Consider the following 27,472-nt stretch of genomic DNA (forward strand, 5'->3'; position numbering starts at 1 on the left):
GCCAGTCTCGCCGATCGCCGACGAGCCTCGGCGAGTGGGGCTGTTTAGGTGGGATCGCATCGCAAAATGCTATTGAGAAACGATCAGAATTAGAATGCAGGCTTTGAAAAGAAAAAGGAGTGTTAGACCATATTGCTAGGTAGACCTCTTTCGCCACCTTTGTACTGACATGTCGAGTTGTTGGGTTCGATTCAAGGCAGTTTCATATCCCTCGCTTACTGACGGTGCCGCCATCACCCCAACGTTGAGAAGCAGCTGACCAGATGGCGACATACCTCCCGAGCCAGCAATGCTGACACCACGACCAGATGGCATTGGCGCGAGAGATTTTGCTCGAGTTATGGCCAGAGAGTTTTCTTTCAGTCTTGCAAAGAATCAATGTTGAACGACCCACCGTGTAGGGCTAATCGGCATACGATGCAGAACAGGGCGGTCCCATCTGCCTGCATATGGTGTAGGTAGGTAGCTTCTATGCTCGGGGCACGATGGATCGATCCCTCATGCCTTCGACTTTGAGGCCTATTATATGACAGAAGGCACCACTCAATCTGCACATGTGGCGTAATCAGGTTGGGCAATATTGCAACCTATGCGTTGTCGGGATGAACGTGCATTATCTTGCCCTGGAACAAGATAGACTTGAATTCTTCTGGCAGCCGTCGGCCGCCGCTCATCTGGGCGACGTGTGATCCAGCCACGGAGACCTCGCCTGGTCCCAAGAGCAGACAGGCTGCATTCTTGCATACCCCAAGTGCTAACTCCAAATCATTTGGAAGGGCCCGAGGTAAGGCTGGAACTATTCCAAGGACACTTCGAGGCCGTCTTCTGAACATCCATCCAGCTGACGTGTGTCTTGTGGCCATCCCGGACGCCACGTGCATGCATCTAGGCAGTCCGCGGGGGCTACGTCAAGCCAACGGAGACAAGATCGTCGACAAGACTCTTGAGTCCACGGTGGGTGCTGTCTTAAAAAGAGAATCCATGGCAATATCTCTCAAGATGCACACCAGGGAATCAGTTGGACAGATTCCCTTCCAAAATTTCCCTCCAAGCTCAAGAGCAAGGACGGCACAACAGATGGTGCAAGCGGGACGCCGGCCGGGGGAGCTGTGGTTACACTAGGGACAAGATTAGTGGCCGCCGGCCGGCCGGGCCGCCAGAGCTCAAGGCGGGCCCAGGTCATCATGCAGCTAATTCGGCGTCTTGGTCTGCCCGGTCCGCCGGGTGTCACAAGGACCTGGCCGTGCTGGGCAAGAATTAAACACCTCACCGCAACAAACCTCATCCACATCACGATCCACACGTATCCAAGTATCGTATGCTCTCGTTAGTGAGGCAGCTCTTCACCAGAGCTGACACATCCGGCCGTTCAAGATGGCTTCGGACGCGACCAAGACGCTATCGAGCGTCATCGGGTGGACCTACATGCTGTGCTGGACGGCCTCCTTCTACCCCCAGTTCCTTCTCAACATCCGCCGCCGCACCACGGTCGGGTTCTCCATCGACTTCGCCCTTCTCAACATCCTGGGCATGACCTCCTACGCCATCCACAACCTTGCGCTGTTCTTGTCTCCCGTCGTGAGGGCACAGTACGCGCACCGTTACCCCCGCAATCCCACTCCGACGGTGCAGCCCAACGACATCGCCTACGCCGTCCACGGCGCCGTCATCACGGTCCTTATCTACTCTCAGTTCTACCCGAGGCTGTGGCGCTTCGCTCCGATCAAGGATCTGAGGTGCAGCGGGTGGACTCTGGGGTTTTTCTGGGGCTGCATCGCTCTTGTCCTGCTCGGCGCCTTCGTCGTCGGCCTGCAGCCGACGTCATTCCGGTGGGAGTGGCTAGACGTGGTGAGTGAGCTGATGATGCCGGCCTGGCCTGGCCTGGCCTGGGCTCATACCTACGCACATGTCACCTTCTTACTCTTACTCTCACAGATCTACCTCATGGGCAATGTCAAGGCCTTCCTCACCGTGGTCAAATACGCGCCGCAGATATGGCTCAACATCCGGCGCAAGTCGACCCGGGGGCTCAGCATCTCCCAGTTCTCGCTGGACCTCGCGGGGGCCTTCCTGTCGCTCGTCCAGCTGTTCATAGACGCGGCCCAGGGTGGTGACTTGTCCGCGGTGCTGGCGAACCCTGCCAAGTTTGCGCTGGGCAACGTCACCGTCTTCTTCGACCTGGTCGCCTTCTTCCAGCACTATTACCTCTACCGTGGCGCCGTGGATGATGCGCTGCCTGCTGACAAAGTAGATGCCGAGACGGACCCGCTCTTGCCTAGCCATTCCCGTAGGACCACGCCTCAGACATCATGAGCCGTTGTGCCGCCCTCGGCATTCACAAAGACAGAGAAACAAAACAGCTGCATATTTCGACATGCAGATTCGCTCGGACTACGGATCAAGCATAACGTCGTTTCAAGATCCCGAGACTCGTGGTCGCATCCAAAGGAAACGGCTCCGTGCAGGGATACAGAGACAGTCCTCGGTCGACTTTTGCAGGTTTCGGTCGTGGCACGGGGAACCAGTGAGGTGCAGATGTCTGAGAGCTACGGCCTGGATGCCATCAGCCTGGAAGAGCTCATTGGAGCGCCGCTTCAAGGTGCACATTATTATGCAATGCGCTTCCCTGTGTGACGGCGTTGTTCAGCGCAAAAGTATACGTCACTGCGTCATTGTTCAATGCTCGCCGGTCATTGAACCGAAAGGAGACGGCTGGGTCTTTATGCAGCACAGGAGCTGCTGTCATTGTGTCCCGGTCTTAGAATCGAGAACACCAAATCAGTCGGACCACGGCTATTGCTTTGCACAATCCTTCAGCCGGATCTGCGCGCTTTCAACCCTGCACAGCAGCTTGGAGCACAAGTGTCTCTACCGGTGTCGAGCCCGAAAGCATGAGCAGAACGAACAGCCGCCGAACTTGCCGCCATGGCGTTTCACGTAAACTTTGAGGTCGTAGGTTCCCGGTCCCGTAACCCCTTCCCTGCATTGGTTCAAGTCAAACAGAGCCCGCCAACACAATCGGCTTTGAAACAAGGTAACACGCACATAAATTACCTAAATCACAGTCGGAACGAAGCCCGTCCCTCACAGGAAATCGAACGTAAGAACTCATTCTTGATGTTCCTGATGTTTATCCTTAGCTATAAACTTTCCACGGACTCCTCAGCCCTCCGGAATTCCCAAAACAGACAGCGCAGGATTGTATATAAGCGCATGAAAACAGTTTCAGCATAGTCGACTTCAAACGATCACCATGCAGGCTGAGATGACCTACCATGTCTTCTCTCGAAGTGTGGAAACCAAAGCTTTGCGTCCCCAGCCCGTCACTTTTAGCGACCTGCGCTTGGACACATCTGGTGTTTAGAAAGGGCCGTCACCTCGGTGGACAGGAACACACCAAGACAGCTCGCCTTCCGGGGAGTACACGATGGTATCACTATAATGACGGTCAGATAGCTGGGGCAGATCAGCTGCGTCCTCAATAAATCGGACCCGGAGAAGCCCGGCCGGCACACTGCCGTTCCGCCAGCTGGGGATGGCACGCTGGTTCTCAAGGTAGTCCCACATCAGTTGCAGCGACGCCTCGATAACACCGTCCCACTCACGAGGACCTTCGCCTGGGAGGTAGCCCACGCCGTGGACCACCTCCGACACGAAGCGCAGGCCAACGTCGATATACTCTTCAGCAGCCTCGCTGGTGCACTCGAAACAATCTTCGGGGAAGCGGTGTCCAAACCCTGGCTGCAGCTCTGGCATTGTGAGCGGCACCAAGGAGGCGTCCTCGCTGGTAGCTATTGGCAGGCGCTGTGGGGGGATGGTGTGCAGGCAGCCAAAAAGCAATTTCGCCCTACATATTGGACAGCTCTTGTGACCTGGAAGCAGCTCGTCTTGAGCAGCGATGTGCCCATTTATGCAGTCTCCGCAAATAATATGCGAACACGGGAGAACCATACCCACCTTTTGGGAGCCGTCAGCAAGTTTCCAAGGACAGGGTTCTAGGATGGGGACACCGCGGATTGCGATGGGGTACATGCAGACCGGGCAACAGCACATAGGCTGCGGGCGTCCAGCTGGGTTTTCCAGGTAGCTTTTCACTGTTGTCCACAGGTTAGTGTCCTCTTCTTGGGCACTGCACCGGCTCTTCTTGACAGGCCTGTCCGCGTTCAGCCCGCTGATTTCGGAATGCTTTCGCTTCCGAGACTCGACAGGCCGGGACGGTGTTGCTCGCGGGGAGGACATTTTTCGAAAGTTATAGGAGACTATGCCTGATAGTCCCGTCTGATCCAAAAGAAAGTAAGAGAAGGAGGAGTGAGATTCCCGACCTCACCAAGTTGCCGAGTGGTGAGTTGATTCCACGTTTATGACCTTCCAGTCAGGCTGTCTGCCACTTAAAGAGGCGTTTACAGGCTGCTGGCACCAATTCCTCCTTTCTAGCATCGGCACGGGACACGGGACAAGAGGACGGCTCGTTCAGCAATGCATGCTTTGCTCAGGCAGAATCCAGGACTATCATCGCACCATGTATCTATTGTCCAAAAGGACGGGTCGAGCACAATGCCACATGTGCCCGCACACCTTGGTTGAGAATGGCATTGTGGCTGTTCGATTGCCGTCTTCATACAATCTCAAGTACCTTTGTAGACCCAAGTTTGGCACACCTTTTGTGTGATCCCAAGATGAAAGAGAAAATCCGCAGGACTCATTGTTGAGTACGTTACGCTATATGGAAATGGACCGAGCATACACTCTTGGCTAGGATCGTAGCATCTCTGTCAAGGGCGCGGAGGTTCGAAGCCTTCAGCCCGACCTGTCGGGAGGATTTGGGGGTAAATCGGGTGGGAGAAATCAGATCTTGGTAGCCGGAGTCTGGATCGGGTCTGTACAAAATACATGTGCTTAATTTCAGCGCTGTTCATCCTATGACCGCCCCTTCGCTACTGATATCGAGTGACGTTGGCCATGGTCACGGGGAGAGGATCTTGGCGACAGTGTAGGGACGTGACGAACTGCTGGGGGCAGCCCTGGTTCGCCCGACAGCTGAGATTAGTCGCGGTGGAACACTGCCTGTCTCGTGCCGCTGCCGTCTTGGCGTGATAAACGACCTCTACGACCTGTCGTTTTGGGACTGGCCCGCCATTGATAGATCGCAACGTGCCCTCCAGGGTGCGATATGATTAGGCCAAATGCCCCGGAGAACGCGCATTCAGCAGCTTGGCGGCCTTCTCCGCCAGCTGCCCCTTGCATCTTCCCCCTGTGCGGCTCAGCTGGGATCTGCTCGACGACGACTACAAATGCTACTCTTTCCCGTCACGGGCAGTGATCGATCAAGATGGATCTGTGTCCATCGGCCGTCCAGCCCCCTCCCGCCGAGCAACCATGAAGAGCCTTCTCTGCAGCGTCGCCAGCGCCTTGCTCACTCGCTCTGCGGCTGCACTGACCATCTCGCAGATCAATGGCAACAAGTTCGTGTCGCCATACAACGGCCAGAGCTTGACCAACATCAGCGGGTTGATCACTGCCAAGGGTCCCACGGGCATCTTTGTTCGATCCACGGCTCCAGACAATGACACGGCCACGTCGGACTCGGCCTTCATTTACAGCAGCAGCGTCGGCGGCTCACTCAGCGTCGGGGACATCATCACTTTCGACGCCAAAGTGACCGAGTACAGGTCCAGTGGCTCTACGTACCTCTACCTGACCGAGCTCACTTCACCAACAAATGTCGTTGTCGTCTCCAGCAACAACACGGTCACTCCTCTGGTCATTGGCGAGAATACACCCAACCCACCGACGGAGCAATTTTCCAGCCTCGACGGTGGCCATGTCTATGCCATACCCAACGCTGTTGCAAACATCTCGTCGGTAAACCCCGTGCTGGATCCGGCGAACTATGGCCTCGACTTTTGGGAGAGTCTCAGTGCTGAGCTCGTGACCATCAAGAACGTGACGGTAATCTCGCGTCCAAACTCGTACGGCGAGACATGGGTGACTGGTGGATGGCCGGCGACTGGCCGCAGCGCGCGAGGAAGCCTGACCATGACGGCCCTGGACTCAAACCCAGAGGTGATCAAGATCGACGACCCTCTCGACGGCACACCCAACCCGACCGCGCCCAAGATCGGAGACAAGGCGACCGACATCACAGGCGTTGTCTACCAGCAATTCGGTTTCTACTATCTCATGCCCCTCACGGCGTTCGAGCTCACCACCCTTGCCGAGGGAACAGCACCACCGACGACCCTGGAGAGCACGCGGTCCTGCGAGGGGATCACCGTCGGGGACTACAATGTGGAGAACCTTGCCCCGACCTCCGCCAACATCGACAAGAGGGCGGACCACATCGTCAACTACCTCGGCGCGCCGGACCTGGTCTTCATCCAGGAGATCCAGGACGGCAGCGGGCCAACCAATGACGGCGTGGTCGACGCCAACGCCACCCTCACAGCCCTCACGGATGCAATCGCGGCCGTCGGCAACGTAACCTATTCCTTTGTCGAGATCGCGCCCGTGGATGGGCAGGACGGTGGCCAGCCTGGCGGGAACATCCGCGTCGCGTACCTGTACCGTCCTGAGGTGGTTAGTCTGTACAAGCCCAGCCCGGGCGACAGTACGACGGCCACCGAGGTCGTGTCTGGAGACTCGGGCCCAGAACTGACGCTTAACCCCGGTCGGATCGACCCATCCAACCCGTGCTGGGATGCCAGCCGCAAGCCACTGGTAGCCGCCTGGCTCGCGGAAGGCGCGACGAAACCGTTCTTTACGGTCAACGTGCACTGGAGCTCCAAGGGCGGCAGCTCAAGCCTGCAGGGCGACTTGCGGCCGCCTGTCAACGGTGTCGTTAGCAACAGACTGGTCCAAGCGAACGTCACAGGCGTAAGCACTCATCCCCTTCCCTCCTCATAGCCTTGACGCAGGAAAGCTAACAGAAGACAGCAATTCATCGCCGAAATCCTCGCCATTGACCCCTCCGCTGCAGTCATAGCCGCGGGCGACTTCAACGAGTTCGCCTTTGTGGAGCCGCTCACGGCCTTTGCGGAGATCTCTGGCCTGACCGAGCTGGATGACGTTGTCGGCACCCCTGTTGAGGAGCGGTACACGTACACTTTCGACATGAACACCCAGGCCCTGGATCATATGTACGTCAGTCCGGGGCTCGAGGAGGGTGCTGGGTACGAGCACATCCATGTCAACACGTGGGCGACTGAGGACGATGTTGTTTCGGATCATGACCCGAGCGTTGCGCTCTTTGGTGTGTGCGGTTCTTGACGAGAAGTGATTGGGGTGTAATGAGCTTCCAGATATTAAAATGAAACTGCTGCTGGGAGACCTGGAGTCTTTCGACGTGCATGCTTCGACATATCCACAGCCCTTGAATAAACCATTGTCGGTCATGTCCACAAGATGTGTCCACAGTATCATAATCGACGTGGTAGCTGCCTCTGGGGTTTTGATAGAGTCAAGTGTACGGCTGGGAGGGTTTGTCAGACAGACACTACGAAGTGTTTGTAAAGTAAACAGACGGACAGCACGCGACCTATACTATGTTCAATGTGTGTCCCCATTCGTGTGATCCCATGTGGCCCAAAACCTCGTCTTGGGTCCAGGGGAGGGGATGGCAGCGCAAGTGAGCAAGACACCCGGCCGCAGAGGGGCCAACCGACCACTCTATCATCTCGTTGGTGACGCCGACGATGCCACGGGTCACGCACCGGCCCGGAAGCGTTTCCGAAAGATCGTCACTTCCCCCGCTGGTGGCAGCGCTGAATTTGCCGCTCTATCTCGGAAGAAGGCGAGGCAGTGAGGAGCCCCGAGGCGCGATATTCATGAGTGTGATCATGTACCATAACTCCGTTGTCCCATGTATGAAGGACCTGAAAATCACCGGATTTTCTATTCCCTGCCTCGGGTCTCTACCACCCAGGCGCGCGTTCTTGGCCAAGGAATTATCCCCGACAGGCCTGCAGCTCCTGTGATCCAGCTGCCATGCCGGGTAGTATCCCGGGCCCATCGGGCGTGCCGGGCTCTGTCGAAACATTCACACTTGGTTGCACCCTTCCGGGAGGGCAGCCCGTTCTTTTGTTCTGTGCATCAACGCCTTCAACAGAATCTCAGCAGCCAGAAGCAATGCCGACAATAGAAGCACGAAATCTGGCATCCTGGAATTCTGTGAAGCACAACCTCCCAGGGAATCGGGACTTGGCAGGCTGACCCTCTGTCTCTGCGAGGGCATCCGCGGGCCGACCGGGGCTACGAACAACCAATCGATTTATCGGGAAACATTCTGGCGAGACAGAGGCGGCAACGAGTTACGAGGAGGCCATGGCCGAGGCAGTATATGACGCATTTGCTCAAAAGTAGACTCTGGTTGTGACATGTCATCACGAGACTCAAGAGACTGTTGGCGAGGCAGAAAGGCAGCGGGGTCTTTGTCCCGACAAGGCCGATAGGTGACTCCAGGCACTCGAGAAGTTGGTTGACCTGAAGGTAGGGAGTAGCTCGAAGGTGGTCGTGCAAAAGCTGATGAAGAGCAGTTGGCGGCGGAGGCGGATCTCGAGAAGGGACGAGCAGCAACGCCAGGCTCATGCCCGCGCGGACACGGACTTCCGGGCGGCAGGTGGTTTATTTCAGGGACCAATACTCAAGTCAGGTGGTTGGAACAACTCCAGCACCGCTTAACTGTGCTCAAAATTTAGTTCATCGAGTTTGACTGGTAATTGAGAGGGCGTCAGGCTCTTCACATCGCGGCAGAGGGCAGCCATGTAACCATCCAGAGACAATGACCACTCAGGTCTTGATGTTTGCGTAGCGAGAGCCTTGATCAATGAAGGCCGACGTGTAGAGTTTCTGATTGCACTCCCAAAGCCAGAGAGTGTGGGCAGCTCGTGTGTCTTCGAATTGCCGCTTATCCCATGCGATTAGCCCACGAGATACGCCCCGACTGCTAGACGAAGCGAGCCCATTGCGCCATGAAGTACTTAATCAGCGAGCTTGGGTTGCTTTTTCTGGCGCCGTCAGCTGCAGGTACTGTCATTGACGTGCTGGATTAGGATGAATAAATAACTACCTAGGTACCTAGATACCTGCGCCTCAGCAGTTCCCAAGTCCCCTCTCCCCACCTCTGGTCAGACTTCGACCTGTCCTGCAACTTTTCAACAAACACTCCACCACCAGCAACAGCGACCACGGCATTGCTGATTTGTGCGTATGGCGACACTCATTGCATTTTCTCGTTGTCACTGGCTGACTTATTTCCATCAGAAAACTTTCGAAGTGTCATCAGGGAGCAGCATACCAATTGGGGCGCGGCTCGAGGAGTTCAGGCGTCAGAGAGAGGAAAGACATCGAAGAGCGTACGATCTCACAGACTTATCTGAGGATTGTTTTATATTCGGCTATGAAGATGTGGCCAACCGTCTGGCGCGAGCAGCGGATGGCGGATACTGGGATGATGACAACGTCAATCCTGATAGTGAAGATGCTGGCGCCTCTGCGCGCCCGCGCCCTGGGTCACTTCTCGAGTCGGAGGAACGTTTTCGTGCCGTCTTTTCACAACTGGCCGAATAATTTCGCGGTCGAGACGAGAATTATCTTGCCAACAGGTGTGCGCGACACGCAGGGAGGCCAGGCCTGATAAGGGAATACTCTCCCCCAACTGATGGGGCGGACATCAGCGATTCACCTCGCAGCGAGGAAGGGAATGAAGGACTCGTGCCCAGCGAGGACGAGGACAAGGACAAGGACGACATCTTCCAGAGCGAGAGCGAAGACAAAGGGAAGCTCGCGCCCAGTGAGGACAGAGAAGGACAGGAGCAGGAAGAGACCTCAGTGGTTTGGCAGCCGCTCTCTCTCCCAGGCCCTCGTCACCAGTGGCCAGCCGATGGGTTCGCCGATGACGACCCCGCCGCGGTCTACGTGGCTGAGATCTTTTTTTGGTACATGTGCCACTGCGTGAACGAGCTTGCTCCCGAGGAGATTACGGTCTTCCGGACCCCTGATTCTGAGGACACTGATTTTCGTCCTTTCCAGCAGGTGCTAAAATGCGGCGATGATTTTGCTGGGACCAATTTTCATTTTCAAAACCCAGACCGGCCAAAAGGACGTATGATGGGGAAAGTGGACTTCTCCAAGTTCGGCCTCCATATCGTCATCCAGGCCCTACGGGCCGCAGTCAGCGGCTATGAAGATACGGTGTCAATCCCGAGCCGTTGCCAAACTCGTGACCGCCTCAATGCGTCGAATGGGGTGGTCGATTTCGAGCGACATCGTGAGGATCGGCAGACATGCTATGTTTTTGTGGAGCCTTACACGCTCGAGGGGATCAGGTCGGCTATGTCAGCCCTGAAGGCGGCGGCTCGCTATTCCTCATCTGGCCGTGTCCTATTTTACGCCCATCCAATGACCCTTGCCGAGCGCAAAGGGAGATTCGGCGCACTTCTTGATGTCCATCCAATTATCGATTGGGAATGCTGAACTATGCGCCATTCCCAGACGACATGTATTGGGGGGGGGGGGGGTCGAGTTTGGGGCGTCGTTGGCTCTATGCTGTGCATGGGCGTGACTGTCATTCGCCCCGGAGGAGGAGCCACACGACTTTGTGTGTATGAGCAGCAGACGAGAAGGGATTAAAACACATGGAGGGCTGGACTTGGCCGTGAGATCCCGATAGGGCGGCCCAACTCAGGCGTTCCTCTAGGATCGCGCCGGGCGGGAGATTACAATTGGTGTTGCCAGCGCTTCAGGCCACCTATGCGTGGAGAGGGCTGGACCCAGTTCGTATGACTTGGGCCTCGGGGTGAAAGCCGGGCTGGCCAGCATTGCCCATGGGATCGCCAGAACGGATGGGAACGGGACGGTGGGCATGGCCAAGCTCACCTGGAGACGACAACACGAAGGGCGGGGCGGGGACAGGCAGGGGCGAATACAGAATGGGCGGGACAAGTGGCTCGACAACTCTTACCCAGGTGGTCAAGAATACGGGCGTCGAGGGAGACTGAGTGGGCTTGGCGCTGAGCTGCGTTGAGCCTTCCCTTGCGCCCTTTCAGTTCAATCTGGGCTTCGACGGGCAGGCGTGCCTCCATCGTCAGCCCTGGCCAGGCCGCAAGACACACACCAGGGACTCGAAACAAAAAGAAGAGCGGCAGTGCCGGTGGCGTCCTCAGGTTGGTACTTCCCTTTGCTGTTGGCTGCACTGCTTGTACTGACAGTCTCCTTTCACAGCCGCACCCCTTCTGCGGAGATTTTGAGAGCTACAAATCCCGTACCACCTTTTCGTCGCCGACTGGGAAATTCAACATTGTCTGTCTCGTGGCCCACTGTATCTTGCGATTTTAGTTCCGTACTTCGCCACCCAGGACGGGATACTCGACAGCCAGAGGGTAACATGGGCTGGTGCCAGAGTTTGACCTACATGGTGACATCAGCAACAGTCGGGGGACGGTGACGGCGAGAGGCTCTTCTTGGCACCTGGTGGGTGTGGGAACAAGAGACTGTCTCGCCACCCCCAAATGCCCCAGCGCGCGATACGGTGCCGACAAAACGAGTACCCAGGGCTGGCTGCAACGTCCAGGTGTCGCTCGGGGGCAAGGCCACCGGACCTCTACTCAAATTCTTCAATGGAACGCTCCCAGCGTCCACTCACGAGGTCAGCAAGTGCAAAATTCATGGAAATGTGCGTCTTTGGTGCTGGCAGCAGTCATCTAACGCCTTGCGTTCGCAGCGTGGCCGCTGTTGGTGTGAGGTCTCTCCAAGGGTCGGACTGACTGCGACGGAGCCTTGCGCTACCGAGGATGGGTAGGGCAGCACACGCGAGCGTTGCTGCACTCAGTTGATCTCGACGACATCTCGGTCAAGGATTTCGGTCACTTCGAACGGAGAAATTTCTTTCCCAAGGCCTCCTTCATCCGGAAGCTCCCATTTAGCATCTTTGCTGAACTTGCCGAAGTCGACATGCGTCCCTCGCTCTTTGACAGTCTGGAAACTGATCTCCCTCAGCGATCTGACGGGCTGCTGAGCCACGTGGGTAGACCGGCACCCATGGAATATAAAGCGGAGCAGCATCATCGATACTACATTGTCGGTCGCACGGTATGCACGCCCAGAGATAACCATCGGAAAGCCCCGGAAGTTGCAAAAAGAAAGAGGAAGGGAGGCGGCGAGGAGCGAGTCGATCACGCGGGTACATACAGTCGCTTTGGAGGTATCTCTTGTCCATGCCCGAGCCAACTGAGCACAACCCCACGGAAGGAAATCATCTGGCGCAGGAAAAGCGCCGGGGTCGAGGGCCGTATCGCACCTCTACAATGCCCAGGTACCTCGCCTCCAGCTGCTAAACAGCAGTCTCTGCCTGGTCGTACCAGCTTCCGAATTGCCAGACAATGCTCCCACGGCGCACATCATCAGCTCCGGCTGGGGGGCCTTGAAAGGTCACCTCCTCGGCGGCTTCGTCCATCGACTCGAGCTCGCCAAAATGAATCTGAGCCCGCTAAACTTACCAGGGCTACGCACACCAGTCATGGGCTTCTTCACGGCCGGTCAGGGCTGTACTGCTGGTCAATTACTCCTCCTGGAAACTCCGCCCCGCCTGTACTGCACCAGACGTTATACTTGGACAGTTTTGACCAACCTGCATCACAACAGCGCCTGCAGTCAGTTCACAGATTCATAACCGGAGACGCCACGCACGGAATCAGGCATGGTGTCGAAATTAGGACGGTTCTAGAGCAACCGACAATGACAGAGTGGTCTTATGAAGTTCACAGGTTCTCTCACAACTGTTTTCTACTAATCATGAACCATGATCGATCTGCCACGCTGTAAATCTCACCAGTCAGCGAGATTTGACACTGGTGCCGTTCCTTTCCACCAAATGCTGTCGCAGTCGTGATCACTCTCAGGGAACGCGGTGCTGTCCCCAAAGGGTCATCCAGCAAGTCCACATATCAACCGGCATCAAGCAGGAGAGTGTTGCGTTTCGAGTGCCCTTGTAGTATCTAGTTGAGCTGGCGTCGCTCAGCCCACGCGGGTCTTTGTCTCAAACAGCTGCTTGGCCAAGGTAGAGTTGGACACTTCCACGGAGGAGTGATTGGAGTCGGTAACTGGGATCCTGTTTGTCAAAACCTCCAGTGAATGGGGAGGTGTTAGAGCGGGCTAGCATCAGGGTACCTGGGCCTTTTTAAGGGATCCCTTCGGCGCAGCCTTTCCTTCTTTCTACCTACATCGCGACAACACTGACCTCTCGCAACCCAGCGGTCAGCTGGGGTAACCAACATAGTCAAAGCAAAGGAAGCAATACATCACGGCAACGAAATCATTATGGCCAGATCTGTAAGTTGCCCCGCAGCGCCACATCCTCGCATAACATGCAACTGACTTCTGTTGGGCAAAGGAGGCGCCAGCGCAAGATGAGGGTGGCGCGCAAGACACGATGCCCCCCCCCCTCTCTCTCCAGAAATGTCTTACATCAGGGCCGCGGAGATGGAGAAGCACATGTTTGACCTCGAAGCTAAAGCCGAGGTCTGGGACGATGTGGCTGAAGTGCACCTCAAAGAGCTCCGACAGGTGCAGAGCAACGCCCTTTCCGTGGCCAGGGCCAGAGTCCAGCGGGCTGATGAGGCGATGAAGCAGGCCGACATGGCGCAAAGGCGGGCCGCGGAGGGTTACCACCAGGCAAAGATGGACTTTCATGGGTCTCACACCGAATTGCTTGCAATAGACTCTATTTACACGGAGGCGATCTCCGTGGTGGCAAGCAAGAAACGCAAGGGGCGCTCGGAGGCAGACGAAAACATTCAGACGGCACGATCGTCGTTCGACGAGGCATGCCAACAGGTGATGGATCACGACGCCTTTTCACTGGAGAGGGCGCCTAGGAGCTTTGCCCACACGTCGCCCGGGCTCCGATATCGACATCGATAGCATCTGGTCTTGCACGAAGCTTGGGGCATCAGCGGCCTTGTAGTTTAAGCCACGATCGCAAGCAGTCCTAATTTGAGCCTACATTTCGTCACCATCGCCCTGCTCTGGTCCACCCTCAACACCCCAGGCATTACCACCAAAACCCTCGGAGCTCGTGGGACCATAGCCAACGCAGGTGGCAGGAGGACTCAAGGCCCAGGAAGTACTACATATTCAATGGCACAGACATGAATAATTTTTCCGTCGTACAGCTGTAACGTGACCGTAGATGCTGGTATACAGCTTCACTGGCTGATGAAGGTTTGGATACCCGGCTCAGAACACCCGAGACGATGCCGACAGAGAAGCCCTGAGCCCAAACCCGCCCGCCTCCGACATGGTCCCAGGTAACTCCTCCTGCAGTTTCTCGTTGGGTGATGGCATCCGAGAGGCGCTCCGGGGTGATCAGATCGAGGTCGCCCGTCTTCTCCCCGCCATTGCCGACTTCAGCGTCGACAGCAGCGGTGGACGAAGTCCAATGCCGACTGCTCTTTCCAAGCGTGGCCCTGGCTTCGACCCGAGCGAGCTGGCACCGGCCGCCAAGAGATGCGTGCCTGGAAACGGACCAAAGGCCGTTGTCGGTTCGCGCACTCGTCAGCGTGCCCCGATCGCAGAGCCGGACACCATCCACATCGATGACGATGACCAGAGCCGCCACTCCGGACAAGACACGGACTCTTCCGATGGCTCAGAGAGGGAGGATGCCGTGTACGGGGCACTGGGTCCAACCTTTGAGCAGGCCAATGTTTTGATTGAGCAGGCCATTGAGAGAATGGAAGCGCTGTCTGACAGCACGAAATTAGTGCTTGACAAGCTGAACTCCGTTGTTGAGAGGACTGGCTCGACTGAGAAGTGGCTGCGCATGCTTGAAAAGTGGGAAGTCATGGCCGAGAAGTTGGACGCTCTGCCTGAGAAGGAGGGTCCGCTGAGAGCGGCTCGATGTACGTCTGAATAGATTGGTCATTACTGTCGATGCCCTTGAAACAAAGCTGACCTCTTGCGGGTTCACAGCTGGGCCAGCCTCCACTGCCGAAGGTGCTCGTGCCGAGCCCACCGACCACTAGGTTTTGCGCAAGATCGCCGCATGTCCAGGGCAGACAGGCCGATCACCAGGCTATCTCTAGAGGGGTCACCCAAAGAGGGGGGATGGGGAAGGACTGTGGAGGAACGGAGAAGCGCTTAATATCAATGGCCGCAAGTCCGGGGCAATGTCTATGTTGACATGACCCTCGGCAGCAACTCAAAGGACACATGTGAACCGCCTTTTGATGAACTCTGAGAAGGATAACGACGCAACTGGATTATATTGTGGGATCTCTGGGGTCCTGTGGCCTTTGTTCCAGTACACTCTCGAGATTATAAAGGGGCATACGGCGTTGTCGTGGAGGTGACACATCTGTGTCAAGCCCATTTACAGTCCTCAATATGAATAGCTCCAGACCAAATTCTCGCCTCCTTCCGGGCGGTATCTGAATTCATGGTGTCCATTTGTACTTGTGGCATCATGAGATTCACAACTTCGCAGTTTATCCTTAGGGTGTTCAAGGGAGATTATCCCAGGGGAGATTTACCATAAGGAAAATAGAAGGAAAGGAGATCGAATTCCTTAGGCCCATTCCTAATCACTATTGGGGTACCAAGGTACCTCCCAAGGTAAGCACTGTGCGCCCTGGAGTTTCCCGTTCTAAATCGAAACTCATCCACTTCCAGCCCGAAGTGCTGCGAAGTCAGTACCGTCCACCTTCGATCCACCTTCCCTCCACAACCGCCTCCTGCATCTTATCGTCACCACCTAGCCACTCGTGATGTCTCAATCAGACGATTCAGAGTCGCAGCCGGATGCTGATGGCGATGCGCCATCATCGAAGAAGCTCAAATCTGAGAATGCCCACAAATTCATGGTCAGTGATCTGAGGTAGGTCTTTCCCTCCGCCTTGAGCTTCACCCTCCAGGTTCGAGGTTTCTAACATCGATCGCAGTCTCCTTGAGACTGCAGACTTCAGCGACGTGATATTGCGCTGCGGCAACAAGGCATGGAACGTTCACAAGAGCATCGTCTGCAAGAGATGCGTCTGGTTTGAGAAAGCCCTTACTGGTAGCTTCGAGGTGAGAGCTGATGGCATCGTGCAAGGCTTTTTTCCCCTTCTCAATCTCGCTGACTGTTTTCCCACACACAGGAAGCCGAGACCAAAAAGATCACGCTCACCGACATCGCGCCAGAGCTTGTCGAAGTTGTTGTCCGCTACCTCTACTCAGGTGGTACGTACTGCACCTCCTTCTCTTCTTCCAGACGGCGCTTACTAATTTGCGGTATAGCCATCGACAACGCCGCCGTCCAAAAGTGCGAGGGCGATTCCATCGTCAGCAAGTACGTCAGCCTCTGGTCCGTCGCCGACTTCTTCCTCCTAGAGCCACTCCAGAAGGACGTCATTTCCGCCATTGAAGGTCATTTCGAGGTCAACATGAAGCTCATGTGTGACGCGAAATGGTACATTGGTGGCGATGAGGGCAAAGCCATTGTTCAAGAGTTCTTCAGTGGTGCGGCCGCTACGTACCGTCACTTTCCACACGCCAAGCCCTGTCGAGAAGTCCTCATAGACTACGCGCATGCCATAAGGCTGAACCTGTACCGTTCGGATGACTTCGTCCAAAGAATCGACGAATTTCCCGAGCTTGCCTCCGACCTGTTCCTGGTTGCAGTCAAGGGGCGCGAGAGCAGGTGGGCTGGCAGCTGCAAGGCGGATTACCGCAATTATTGGGCGCATTACAAGTGCATGGGCTGCAAATGCGTTGCCAAAGAGACGGCCAGCTGGCATGTGGATCCACAGACGACAGGCAAGAACATCAGGATCATGGAGGTCTCGTGGAAGTGCGAGACGTGCGTGGGAAAGTCAGGCTATCCATGGGAGGGTCGTCGTGACGCACAGCCTGAGAAGTAGGCGGATGGCTTGGGTGAAAAGGCAAGAGCAGTGGGCGTTTCAAGCTGCTTGTGAATGCCAACACTTGAAAGGGTATTGCGTTCTTGGGACATTGCGTTGCTTTCACTATCACGGCAGTTCGTAATTTGGAAAACGCTGCTAGGATGGTGGGGGAAAACGGCTTGCACTCTTCTAGAAGACAGAATCGATCCTAGAAAAATGCTCATGACCGTTCACCATGCATGTGAGGTAGCGGATGACAACCACCACGCGCGTGGGTTTCATTGGTGGTGTGTGGTCAAATAAGGGACACGCTGACTAACTTCTGCGCCCGTCTCGCCTTTCCATCTTGAGAATCAGCAGCTAATCCTTCTCGGCTCGCCTTTCCCTACTGAGAGAGCGGCGGCTGAGGTCATCTCTAAAACTCACGACGTACCTACATGCAGCTAGCTTTGGGCCTTGCAGATCTGGGAACCTGCGCGCGGTTGATTGCAAAGCATTGTGGTGGAAATACACTCTCTAATACCATTTGTAAGGAGAAGATGGCCTCAAGGCAGGTCATCACCATGTGCGCGACGAATATAAGATGGGAGGAAGCCTTGGCTCATCCAGAGAAATCGGTCTAGAGGCAAGATCGACCAGCTCTTGAGTGATAAGAAATTTATTCGAACTTTCCCAGATCAGAAACATCAAACGAACCTCAAAAATGTCTGTCGCAGCAAAAAATGTGGCCCTCGTCATCACCTCGACCCGCGGAGTTCGCGTAGGACCCAGCGTCGCGTCTCTTGTCTCGACAGTACTCCAGCCATCGGCAAAGGCGGCAAACATCAACCTCAAGACCGTCGACCTCAAGTCCTTCAACCTCCCCATTTACAGCGAGTGGATGCCTCCGAAGATGGTCAGCCCCGGGGGCCCACAGTTCGAGCAGGAGACCTCCAAGGCCTGGGCCGACGAGATGTCCTCCCACGACGGCTACATCTTCATCCTGAACGAGTACAACTACAGCATGTCAGGCGCCGCCAAGAACGCCATCGACTACCTTATGAACGGCTTCACTGGCAAGCCTGTCGCGATCATTAGCTACGGCATTCAGGGCGGGAACCTGGCCAACGACCACGCTCAGGGTGTCCTGTCCAAGATGGGCCTGACGGTGATCGAGCCGCGGCCGACGCTTGGCTTCTTCGGGGGCCGGGGCCCGGAGGGGATCCTCGCCGTCACGGAGGGCAAGCTCGGGGATGAGACGCGGAAGGACTGGAGCGAGGGCCACCGGGCCGAGATCCTGGAGGCGTTCGAGAAGCTGGGCGAGCAGCTGCGTGTGCCTCACCCGGAGGGGGAGCAGCTCCCTCCCAACTAGCACGAGTGATGGTGTTCGATAGGGTTCTTTTACAGTCTGAAGAGCATTTACACATTTCATTTGTTATCATAGCATGAGATCTAAGGGCAATAGAGGATCTAATACAGTTTAACTATCAACCAGTTCTATCTTTTCCTTTTTTTTTAACTCTCCAACTCCCGGGCAGAAACGTACATAGACATGCTCTCAGTCCTGCATTTATAAAAAGATCCAATGATGGTTAAATGTCATCATGAAGAATGCAGTCTCATGTAAACGCACATCCAGCCCAAGACTCCACGCTGATACATCCCAGCGCTGACTGACTTGGATACCGGTGTGCACTGCTTTTTGAAGTAACTATTGCAAAGTCTTCCCATCCCAGAAAACACTACATCATTCCCACAGTGGGAGGACTGGTGGTTTATCTTTGGACATCGCAACGAATAACAATTTGTAAGCTACTTCTCCGACCAATGGATGTCTCGGGGCCGCGCGACGACCGTTTCAGACCGGCGCATGTCTCAGGGCCGCGCGACGACGCCATGAACAACGACAACGGCGTCGTAGACGAAAACGCCCTAGACAGCGACCCCGACGGCATGCCGACACAGCGGACCATCCCCACCTCCCGCTGCGCAAGGATAATGACACAATCGATGTACGAAATAAGCCGGTGCGTCATAGCGCGGAGGTGCAGGGCGCGCAAATCTTCATCATGGCGCTGCGACGATTCCCTGCTGTCCACACGCAGGTAGGCCGCCTCACGATCAAGCACGGATTCTGCGACCAGGTGCCGGGCGTAATGCAAGAACATGGCGCGGTGCTCGCCGGCCAGTTCCGGCTGGAGCCGCGCCCACTCTTTGATGTTTGCGGCTGGGTCGGGGATCCACGGTTCGTCGACACAAGGCCCTTGGTGTCCATAATGGCGGGCTATCCTGCGCATGTGCGCCTGGATGACCTTCACACAGATCTCTGGTGCCTCGTCGTTGATGCGTTCGATAGTCGCAAGTGTGCTCTCCTGTTCCAGGCTCAAGGTCATCTCGGACCAGCACTGGAGCAGGAAGGCGTCGAAATAGAGGGGGTCGGGGTGGTCTTTGAGGTGCTTGTCGACCCTGCTTCTGAAGCGGTGCAGAACTGTGCCCCTGGCCTCGTAGTAACGGTGGATAAAGCGCGATAGCCACGTCACTTGGGACTTCCAAGGACCGCATCGCCACGGCCCGCATAGGGATACCCTGAAGAGGAAGGACCTGTCGGCGGGGCTTTGGCTCGAGAGGAGCCGATGTAAATCGTCCAACACTTGCTTCGCTGCCGAAAACCACCAGTCCATGTCTCGGCTGTACCAGTAGTGGGTATTAGGGTTGGGCGACTCGAATAGCCTGGTATTGACTGTGAGGCGCAGACAAAGTTGCTGGCGCTGGGACAGTTGCAGTGGTGCTATAGGTGAGCCGCCGCTATATATCAAGTCGTGTGTGGGATTTTGGCGCTCATGGTTGGCGGAAGCGGATCCCGGAGGAACAAAAAGAAACTCAGGTTCTTGGTACATTATGGTTGATGATTGAAGAACAAACCGAGTGTGCCTTTATCCAGGATAATGGTGTCAGGTGGTTGATATTGGATATAGCAATGTCGATTCAAGATCAAGATCTTTCCTAGAAGTTTGGTCAGGTAGAGTCGCTGGAATTGAAAAGGAAATTGAAACTGCCATGCACCGTTTTATAGGTTTAACGTGATGCCAAAAAGCCCAATTCTTCTGAGATTGGGGGGTTTGGCGGTGGTGTTTTCTAATTACTGTCAATTTGTCCACGCTACTCACCGACGGCGTGCGTGCGAGGTTACGCCAACCAGGTCCTCGCGAAGCCTTGAGGAGCAAGGTAATTCATGTAGGTTCGCAAGCCAGAGGGAGAAATGACAAAGAAAGGCAATTTCCTGTTGCGATTCCAGCAGACGGACAGCACTGGCTGAAGCTGAACTTTGTTGGTGGCCGGATGCACGCCGTCTTGGTCAAATGCCTCCCATCTCGTCCAAGGGATGGAAAGTCGGAGAGCAGTAAAGAGGGCACCACCAGAGACCGAGAGAGGAAGAAAGACAGCCTGGACATAGAGTATCGTGTGAAGAACTCGGAATTGTAGACTGCCGCGCTGTATCGAATGCCGATGCCCCACGAGATGCGTATCCAACCAAACGCCCGGCCAGGGAGCGCAACGCGCACCACCCTCTTATTTGAATTCAACCAGGAACCGCCGCCAAACACCTTGCTGACGCTCGCAACCACCCATCCTCAGAATAACCTCCGGCGCCTAGCCGCGCCCGCCGTTGTAGTCTGCGCCGCCGGACCTCCGCAGCTCCTTGACGATGTCGGCGAAGACGAGGTCGCGCTTGTCGTCGGCGTTGAATTCCTTGCTGTAGTGGTGCAGGACCTTCTTGACCTCCTGGACCTCGGACAGCATCTTGAAGCGCTTGGCCGAGTGGACGTTGGGCCCGTTCCATATTATCAGGGCAAACTTGACGCGCGTGCTCTCCGAGTCGTTGGCGTACTCGACGCGGGCGTAGGCGTACTGGATCTGGTCGTCGGCCAGCTTGTCGACCATCGCCTCGAAGGACTCGCTGCTCGACTCCTGCAGGCCCATCTGCTTGCTGGTCGTGCCCGACGAGATGAGCAGCCACTTGGTCTCGTCCTTGTCGCTGCGGACGGCCTCGTAGGCGGCGAGGAGCTCGGGGGAGTTGATGCCGGACATTGTGTGGGGGCGGGGGCTCGACGCGGACGTGGGCTTGTGGATTTATACAGGATATTGTTTGATGGATAGACTTCCTCTAGGGATACCGTAGGTTCGAGGAGATGGTCGAGACGGCTGGCACCAACCTGTCGAAGTCGCAGCAGTAGGAACTGGCTTGCCGTCGCAGACGTGTCTCGATCGCTTCCACCCGAACCCTGCATTGTCTGTTCGCGACCCGCAGTCGCAAGGGCCTCCCTGCGGTGACCCCGAGTTCAGGGGCTGCCGGGCTTAGTCATCTGTTCCGATCTCCATTCTGGATCGGCACGACCCTTGATGTGCATGTGCATGATGCGCATTCTGAGAGGCTCAGCTTTCTTGAGCTTGCGTCGCGCCGAACCTTGACAGCCGAGATCTCACAATTTCCCGCGTGCTGCCCGCCTCGAGCCCTTTAGAAACGACAGCAGCTACAGTACCGCGCGTCGAAGTCGTCAATGTTGCTGCGTCAATCTTTGCGCTCCCTGCGTTCCGCCCCGCGCACGACATTCCTGAACAAGCGCCTGTTCGCGGCCATGTCGCAACCTGGTAGCCCAGCCGCGAGCTCCGAGGCTGGCGGCCCCGTCGAGCAGACGATCCGAGCGAAGGTACGCACGCCATCTCGCCAACCCAAATCGGAGGACTACAGCTGACGCTACTTTCTGCTGCAGCTCGTCGAAAAGTTTGGTAACAACCTCAAAATATACAATGACTCCCACCTCCACAAGCACCACAAAGCGATGGCCGGCAGCACATCTGCCGAGACACACTTCCGTCTGGTCATCGTCTCCAGCGAGTTCGAGGGCAGCAGACAGATCCAGCGACACCGTATGGTGAACCAGCTGCTGAAGGAGGAGCTCGCACGAGAAGGCGGCATACATGCACTGCAGGTCAAAGCCCTGACGCCAGAGGAAGAGGAGAAGAAGTCGGCGCAGGAGTAGGGTCAAGTCAACATAGATATGAGGCTCTGAGACCATTGATCCGAAGCGACGACAAGACGCACACGAAGAATGACTAATACCCACGGGCTGTCCAGGCTTTCTTACGAGAACGCTTCACGTAGAGCTCATAGGAGGACCGCTAGATGCCGACCTGCGACGGCGCTGGAGAAAGCACGTTCATTCCATAATCGGGGCAATCCATCAGCCATTTTGCCTTCTTCAAGTGCCGTTGCTACACACAGAGTCACTACCTCCATGGTGTACCCACGGAGCAGTCTCCCTCGTCTTCCTATGACCATTTGGCTCTCGATCCACGATCCCTTGTCGCTGAGCGGTTCGCAGACCATATGACTCGGGGAATACAGCGGCTTGTGGACAGAGTTCTTGTGTGTGCGTGCAAGCAAACACGTGCGACCACAACCAGCGAACCTGGGATCATCTGCAGCCAACCGTGGATGCTACGATGGATGCTTGTTGAGAAGTCCGTCCAGGAGTGGGGCACGTGTGCCCGGATGCCTCTTGGGACGCCCAACTTGCTGATCCCACCGTCCACTCCGTTTCTCCAGTCTTCCGCCCTCAGAGTCTTGACGATCAAGAATTCAACAAGCTGTTGAAGCACCTTTCTTCTATTCAACCTCATTCTTCGACGGTTTGCAATCATGAGCGATCCATTTTCCATCGTAGCATCAGCGGCAGGGCTGGTCGGGTTCGGCTTAAAGACCTGTACTGCAGTGACGGATTACCTAGATGCCATCAAGAGCAGAAGCCAGGAAATCGAACGTGCCAAACATGAAGTGCAAACAGTACATCACTTACTGACGACGACAAAGAATTCAACGGTCAAGATCTCTTCCTGCCACGAGTCGTCGAAATCGGCGGTGAGGGCCTGCTTGACAACTTGCAACAAGGAGATCGCAGCTCTAGAGGCCCTCATTCCCGAGCTGCAGGGCTCTACGGCTGTGGGCCAAGACAGTAACATCTGGCACAACATAAGAGATCAGGGAAAGAAGCTCACGTATCCATTCCGCCGTTCGAAGCTTGACAGGCTGCAGGCTCAGCTGGCCAAGGTTACGCGGACACTCCAGGTGGCCTTGCAAGTGGCGGGAATGTAAGTCACTTGATGTGTATGCGCAAACTCGTTCCACGTGTTGACCCGGACGCAGAGATGTCGTCGTCGGCATCGAAAACACCGTCATGGCCATGCACACCTCGACCTTGCCCAGTATTCAGCAACAGCTTGATAGTTTCCGAGCGCAACTGACAGTTGATCCTGCACAATTTACGGGGCAGATACTCGAGAGCAACCGACTCACTCGCGAAGTGCTATCTCTTGTGAAGAGTCTTTCCTGCGAAAATAACAAGAATTCTGAACTGGTGGCCGAAATTCTTGCTCTTCATCACCAACCAAAAGTTAGGGTGGTACAGGGTTGCGAGGATAACTCTTGCGCGGGTCAACACTTTGTAATCGCTCTTGCCCAAACGATAGTCTCCATACGATATAATCTAACAAGCCGTCTAGCTCAGTCATCAACAGGCCGTCGGTCGTCTCATAGCGAAGCCATCCCAGCTGAAGGAGCTGTGCCAAATTGCCGACGACCAACTATCCGATCCCGCACCGAACGACGTAGTTCGTCCAAGCAATGCTCTCTTCACGAACGAGCCTGGTGATCGAGACGCGATCAGACCTCTTCGTTCAAGTTGTTTTTGCCGGCAACGCCGGTTCACCCGACAGAAAATAGCTGCAATGGCGTCTTGGGTCTTTTCTAGCGAAACTTCAAAGGTCCAACGTCACATGCCGGACTGTCCCTTCCGGAACTGTGTCATTGGCACCAAGCAAACGCGCTGGGAGGTACGGTTCGCTGGCCTGAGAGGGCTCATCAGCTGTGCTGTCGGTCTGTCCTTCTCAGCCAGCTTCGGCGCTGGTGGCTTCAGCCTCAGTCCGAACTTGACCTATTACCCTTCTGTCAACAGCTCAACAACACCTGTATTTCGGATAATGGACTTGCTGTATTGGTTTCTTGTCCTCCTCCCTTGCCCCCCACAGATGCAAGTCTCTTGTCCCGACCAGACAGAACTGGATGGATGGGCGCAGGCTTTTCTCGACTTCATTGATCTCTGCATAGACAACATCATGCTTCTATACGAGAAAGAGAAAGCCGCACCGCGAGCTATTGACGAGTATGGCCGCTCGGTTTTACATCATTTGTCGCGAAGTCAGGTACGTTACTTCCGAGGAAATGAACGAGTTGGGAGGCTAGCCTCTGGTTTGAATAATCTAATTTGAGCAGAAAATTTTTAGATATGGCCAAGTTCCATTCGTGTGGTTTAGGTCGCTGCAACAATATGTGGATAATCGCTTTCTCTACCTTGCGGATGGCCTAATTCGTTGTGGAGTTCCATCCATGACGCAAGATATCTATGGCGTGTGAGTCTCTGCTGGACCGATTTGCACTTGCCCATGCATTCGCCATGACCTAATGAGAATATTTATCATCAGGACACCAGCCTGGGATCTTTGCATCGTAAGCTTTCAGACACAAGGGCTGTGGGCAGATCGTGCTTATCATGTTGAACCCAATGGTCCAGCAACTATAGATCTCATTTGCTCTCGGGAGCCATACGCACCTATTCTGGCCCAATCATCTTTGGTGGGAGGCAATTCCTTTCTTGGGAACGATGTGGAGCCTATGTCTCTATTACCTCTGCTTCGCTATTCTCAAGCAGCGGCTGAAGGTATGTGACCCATGGCAACATTGGCCGTGCATCCTCCGCTAATGGCAACATCCACTTGAAGCCTGCGAATGCGGCCCATTGGGTTTGGCTGCTCTTGCAGGGAACGAAAAGGAGATTGCGAGACTGCTTGCCAGCCATCCATCCACACTTCAGGAGCGGAACTTGTTCGGACAGACTCCTCTTCATCTTGCAATTGGGCAACCGACCTGCATGAGACTTTTGCTACAGGGTCCCCGCTCAGCCTTGCTTGATCAGCCCGATTTCAGCGGTTACACGCCCCTGGAGTATGCTGTGTTGAGTTGTAGTGAGCCTTGCGAAGGATCCGTGATTGTAATGCTCGAATCCGACTGCAGGGTGCCAAATCAGTTTTCACGCAACTTTTCAAAGTTGTGCCGAGCCTGTACAGGTGAGCTCTTGAAGCATATTCAAGATCGAAGGGAAAGGTTGAAAAGATTCGCTGTGGAAAGGCTACCAGGCGCCGAGGCATCTGCCCTGGGACTTCACCAGAAAGCTGTTCTCGACTCCAAGGTGAGCCTCGTCACCCAGGCCTTGGAGAAACGAGGCTTCGAGATACCATCGCCTTTACGCCTCGACGTCTGTCTTATAAACAGGGTTGGTCGGCTCGATACGCTCAACAAGGAATTCGATCTATACCAGCCTGTATCTATGTTTCATCAGAACCCCCTCAACACGCCCTTTGGCGCCAACTTTGAAACTCTTTTCCAGCTTGGGTTTCGTGATTTTGAGGAGCCTGCCTCCCCTGAACTCTCACCTCTGCTTTCTTGGCTCATATGCCCTGTCTATGTGCTCCGCTTTGAGGCGGAAATTTGGGAAGTCAACCGCATCAACGCTTGCATTTGGCTGATCGACCACGGGGCCAACTTGTGGGGTCCAATTTCCGAAGATATCCCTGCGACGACCGCTCATTATCTTTACGCTTCCCTGAATCTTTTGGAAGACAGGATTCTGATGACAGAAGCCGCAAGATTCAAGGCTCAGATCTTGACGAGGACTTTGTCGACTCAGGATGTCCGCGACAGCTGCCACTGCAGATGCTCTCCCGGCGGGTGCTCCCCATTCGTATGGTTTATCAGGAGCCATATCGACCAAGACCTCTCTCATCTTGGTCCTATCGATCATGGGAAAAATACCATTGACCAATTCCCGCTATTCTTATGGAGGTGGAAGCCCGTTGTCAGAGTGGAGCAACTCCGATCGGCAATCCGCTACCTGGCCTTCGAAATTTTGGGAATTCGACACACATGCTCTCATAAGTATACCCGAGTAGACAAGCCGTCCGCGGATGAGATCGAAGAGCTCATGAGCGAAGATGCCTCGTTGCTGGAGCTTCTAGAAGAGTTGGTAGAGGAATTTGATTCGGCACTCCAATCCTTCATCACGGAAGAGGATCCTCTTGGGCTGCCTTTTTGGCAGACTCACTGGTCAGCACGCATGACGGAAGTGTTTGGAAAACTCAATGACTACAGAATGGACCAGAGTGAGCTGCTCTCGGCTCAACGACTCGGTGTGATGTGGCATGATTTAGTTGGCAGTCCAGAAAAGCATCAGATACAGCAGGACGGGAGTATTTCTCAGAGCGGGACAGGCTCGGGCGTTCAGATTGACGATGTTTCGTATCGTGAATCGGACTGGAGTGTTGATGTTGACGACGAGAGAATGTGGCGCACATTGGAGTCATTGGAAGACTGGAGATCCAGATTAGACCTGATCATGTCCAGAGCCATTCCCGGTTGGCGGTGAGTCTTTGCGACTAGAAATGTTTTTGAGATGCTCTGTGGCAGGAAAGACTAGGTCTGGCAAATATGCGATTGTTTGTATTCGAAGTGGGCATATGCCAGGTTCTGAGTGCAGAAGGGGCAGAGGGCACCATTTTTATAGACGTACGGAACCCCCTATTCTCTAAGAATGCAAAAATGCTAGGAGGGTGCAGAGTAGAGAGCTTATAAGAATTCTTACATATTCACGTGACCCCCCCCCCCATTCACTGCCATATGCCCAGACTCCTACTAGATTTCCAATTCATCGAACACACATCTGTCGTACTTGACGTGCCACTATACTGTCTTGGAGCAAGTCATAAGAAAACGAGTCTTCTCGTGTTTTTTTCCCCTGAGATTTGGCCAAGATACAGCTGGTACTTTGGGTTTGAAGCTCCTATTGAAGGCATCTCGACCCGAAGACTCATTGGCGTAGTTCCGCAACATGTGATCGGTCGATTCAGCCAGTCTGGCCTCTTTGCAAAGCATTCAATGCCAGGGGAAAGCCAAAATCTCCCATCTCATACGTGCGGGCCTTTCATACGCCATACCTACCCACTCCTTGCCAACCAGTTGTGGCTCGCAGGGCTGCAGCTCAAAAAGAAATACGCACAGGACTTGGTGCACCACGTTGAAGAATCGATGACGTGTTAAATCATCTGTGATCGGGAGTAACTGACACAGGCTGCCTTGAATTCATCCGCGATTCGACTGTACTAATCCCGCGTGAAACAGATTCTCCTTATGGTCTAACTTCTTGAAGTGAAGAGCCCAATTGCTTGGTCACCTGGCCGCCTCGAGGCGAACGGTGAAGTGCCTGTGAGCATGCTGCTTTTGACTCAGCTCGCTCTAGCAACCACAATGCACTGCAAGGATCGAGATCCGTCTCACATTTTCCACACGGGCCTTGATTTGTTAATGCCCAATGTTGACATTTGGCGGTATGCATTTTGGCCAGTGAATTTTGGGCCTCGGTGCCCCCGACTCGGATCGGGGAGAAAAGTCCTGGGGCACCCCAGGTGTTTGGCCGCCACGAGTCTATACCAATCAGCAACAACCTTGGAGC

At 55.1% G+C, this 27,472-nt stretch overlaps 11 protein-coding genes across 11 annotated transcripts; 8 read left to right on the plus strand and 3 right to left on the minus strand.

Annotated features, from left to right (window-relative positions):
* Nucleotides 1-1,374: 1,374 nt before the first annotated feature.
* On the plus strand, nt 1,375-2,313 carry INS49_013905 (uncharacterized protein; the record flags this gene model as incomplete). The annotated part of the gene is made up of 2 exons (XM_043174597.1): nt 1,375-1,848; nt 1,936-2,313. The coding sequence occupies 2 exons, from the start codon at nt 1,375-1,377 to the stop codon at nt 2,311-2,313; spliced, it is 852 nt and encodes a 283-aa protein (XP_043021542.1).
* A 1,047-nt stretch (nt 2,314-3,360) lies between these two features.
* On the minus strand, nt 3,361-3,756 carry INS49_013906 (uncharacterized protein; the record flags this gene model as incomplete). The annotated part of the gene is made up of 1 exon (XM_043174598.1): nt 3,361-3,756. The coding sequence occupies one exon, from the start codon at nt 3,754-3,756 to the stop codon at nt 3,361-3,363; it is 396 nt and encodes a 131-aa protein (XP_043021543.1).
* Nucleotides 3,757-5,376: 1,620 nt separating this feature from the next.
* INS49_013907 (uncharacterized protein) lies at nt 5,377-10,470 on the plus strand (the record flags this gene model as incomplete). The annotated part of the gene is made up of 4 exons (XM_043174599.1): nt 5,377-6,873; nt 6,934-7,249; nt 9,281-9,529; nt 9,617-10,470. 4 exons carry the CDS (start codon nt 5,377-5,379, stop codon nt 10,468-10,470), a joined length of 2,916 nt encoding a protein of 971 aa, XP_043021544.1.
* A 2,979-nt stretch (nt 10,471-13,449) lies between these two features.
* On the plus strand, nt 13,450-13,914 carry INS49_013908 (uncharacterized protein; the record flags this gene model as incomplete). The annotated part of the gene is made up of 1 exon (XM_043174600.1): nt 13,450-13,914. One exon carries the CDS (start codon nt 13,450-13,452, stop codon nt 13,912-13,914), a length of 465 nt encoding a protein of 154 aa, XP_043021545.1.
* Nucleotides 13,915-14,290: 376 nt separating this feature from the next.
* INS49_013909 (uncharacterized protein) lies at nt 14,291-15,017 on the plus strand (the record flags this gene model as incomplete). The annotated part of the gene is made up of 2 exons (XM_043174601.1): nt 14,291-14,894; nt 14,965-15,017. The coding sequence occupies 2 exons, from the start codon at nt 14,291-14,293 to the stop codon at nt 15,015-15,017; spliced, it is 657 nt and encodes a 218-aa protein (XP_043021546.1).
* A 741-nt stretch (nt 15,018-15,758) lies between these two features.
* INS49_013910 (uncharacterized protein) lies at nt 15,759-16,892 on the plus strand (the record flags this gene model as incomplete). The annotated part of the gene is made up of 4 exons (XM_043174602.1): nt 15,759-15,868; nt 15,933-16,059; nt 16,131-16,212; nt 16,270-16,892. The coding sequence occupies 4 exons, from the start codon at nt 15,759-15,761 to the stop codon at nt 16,890-16,892; spliced, it is 942 nt and encodes a 313-aa protein (XP_043021547.1).
* A 685-nt stretch (nt 16,893-17,577) lies between these two features.
* INS49_013911 (uncharacterized protein) lies at nt 17,578-18,225 on the plus strand (the record flags this gene model as incomplete). Its single annotated transcript, XM_043174603.1, has 1 exon — nt 17,578-18,225. The coding sequence occupies one exon, from the start codon at nt 17,578-17,580 to the stop codon at nt 18,223-18,225; it is 648 nt and encodes a 215-aa protein (XP_043021548.1).
* A 403-nt stretch (nt 18,226-18,628) lies between these two features.
* On the minus strand, nt 18,629-19,750 carry INS49_013912 (uncharacterized protein; the record flags this gene model as incomplete). Its single annotated transcript, XM_043174604.1, has 1 exon — nt 18,629-19,750. The coding sequence occupies one exon, from the start codon at nt 19,748-19,750 to the stop codon at nt 18,629-18,631; it is 1,122 nt and encodes a 373-aa protein (XP_043021549.1).
* Nucleotides 19,751-20,504: 754 nt separating this feature from the next.
* INS49_013913 (uncharacterized protein) lies at nt 20,505-20,942 on the minus strand (the record flags this gene model as incomplete). Its single annotated transcript, XM_043174605.1, has 1 exon — nt 20,505-20,942. The coding sequence occupies one exon, from the start codon at nt 20,940-20,942 to the stop codon at nt 20,505-20,507; it is 438 nt and encodes a 145-aa protein (XP_043021550.1).
* Nucleotides 20,943-21,412: 470 nt separating this feature from the next.
* Nucleotides 21,413-21,895, plus strand: INS49_013914 (uncharacterized protein; the record flags this gene model as incomplete). Its single annotated transcript, XM_043174606.1, has 2 exons — nt 21,413-21,562; nt 21,626-21,895. The coding sequence occupies 2 exons, from the start codon at nt 21,413-21,415 to the stop codon at nt 21,893-21,895; spliced, it is 420 nt and encodes a 139-aa protein (XP_043021551.1).
* A 659-nt stretch (nt 21,896-22,554) lies between these two features.
* INS49_013915 (uncharacterized protein) lies at nt 22,555-26,389 on the plus strand (the record flags this gene model as incomplete). The annotated part of the gene is made up of 3 exons (XM_043174607.1): nt 22,555-23,003; nt 23,059-23,117; nt 25,104-26,389. The coding sequence occupies 3 exons, from the start codon at nt 22,555-22,557 to the stop codon at nt 26,387-26,389; spliced, it is 1,794 nt and encodes a 597-aa protein (XP_043021552.1).
* Between the last annotated feature and the right edge of the window lie 1,083 nt (nt 26,390-27,472).

Source organism: Diaporthe citri (genome assembly GCF_014595645.1).
Source record: "Diaporthe citri strain NFHF-8-4 chromosome Unknown scaffold_7, whole genome shotgun sequence".
Lineage (NCBI taxonomy): Eukaryota > Fungi > Ascomycota > Sordariomycetes > Diaporthales > Diaporthaceae > Diaporthe > Diaporthe citri.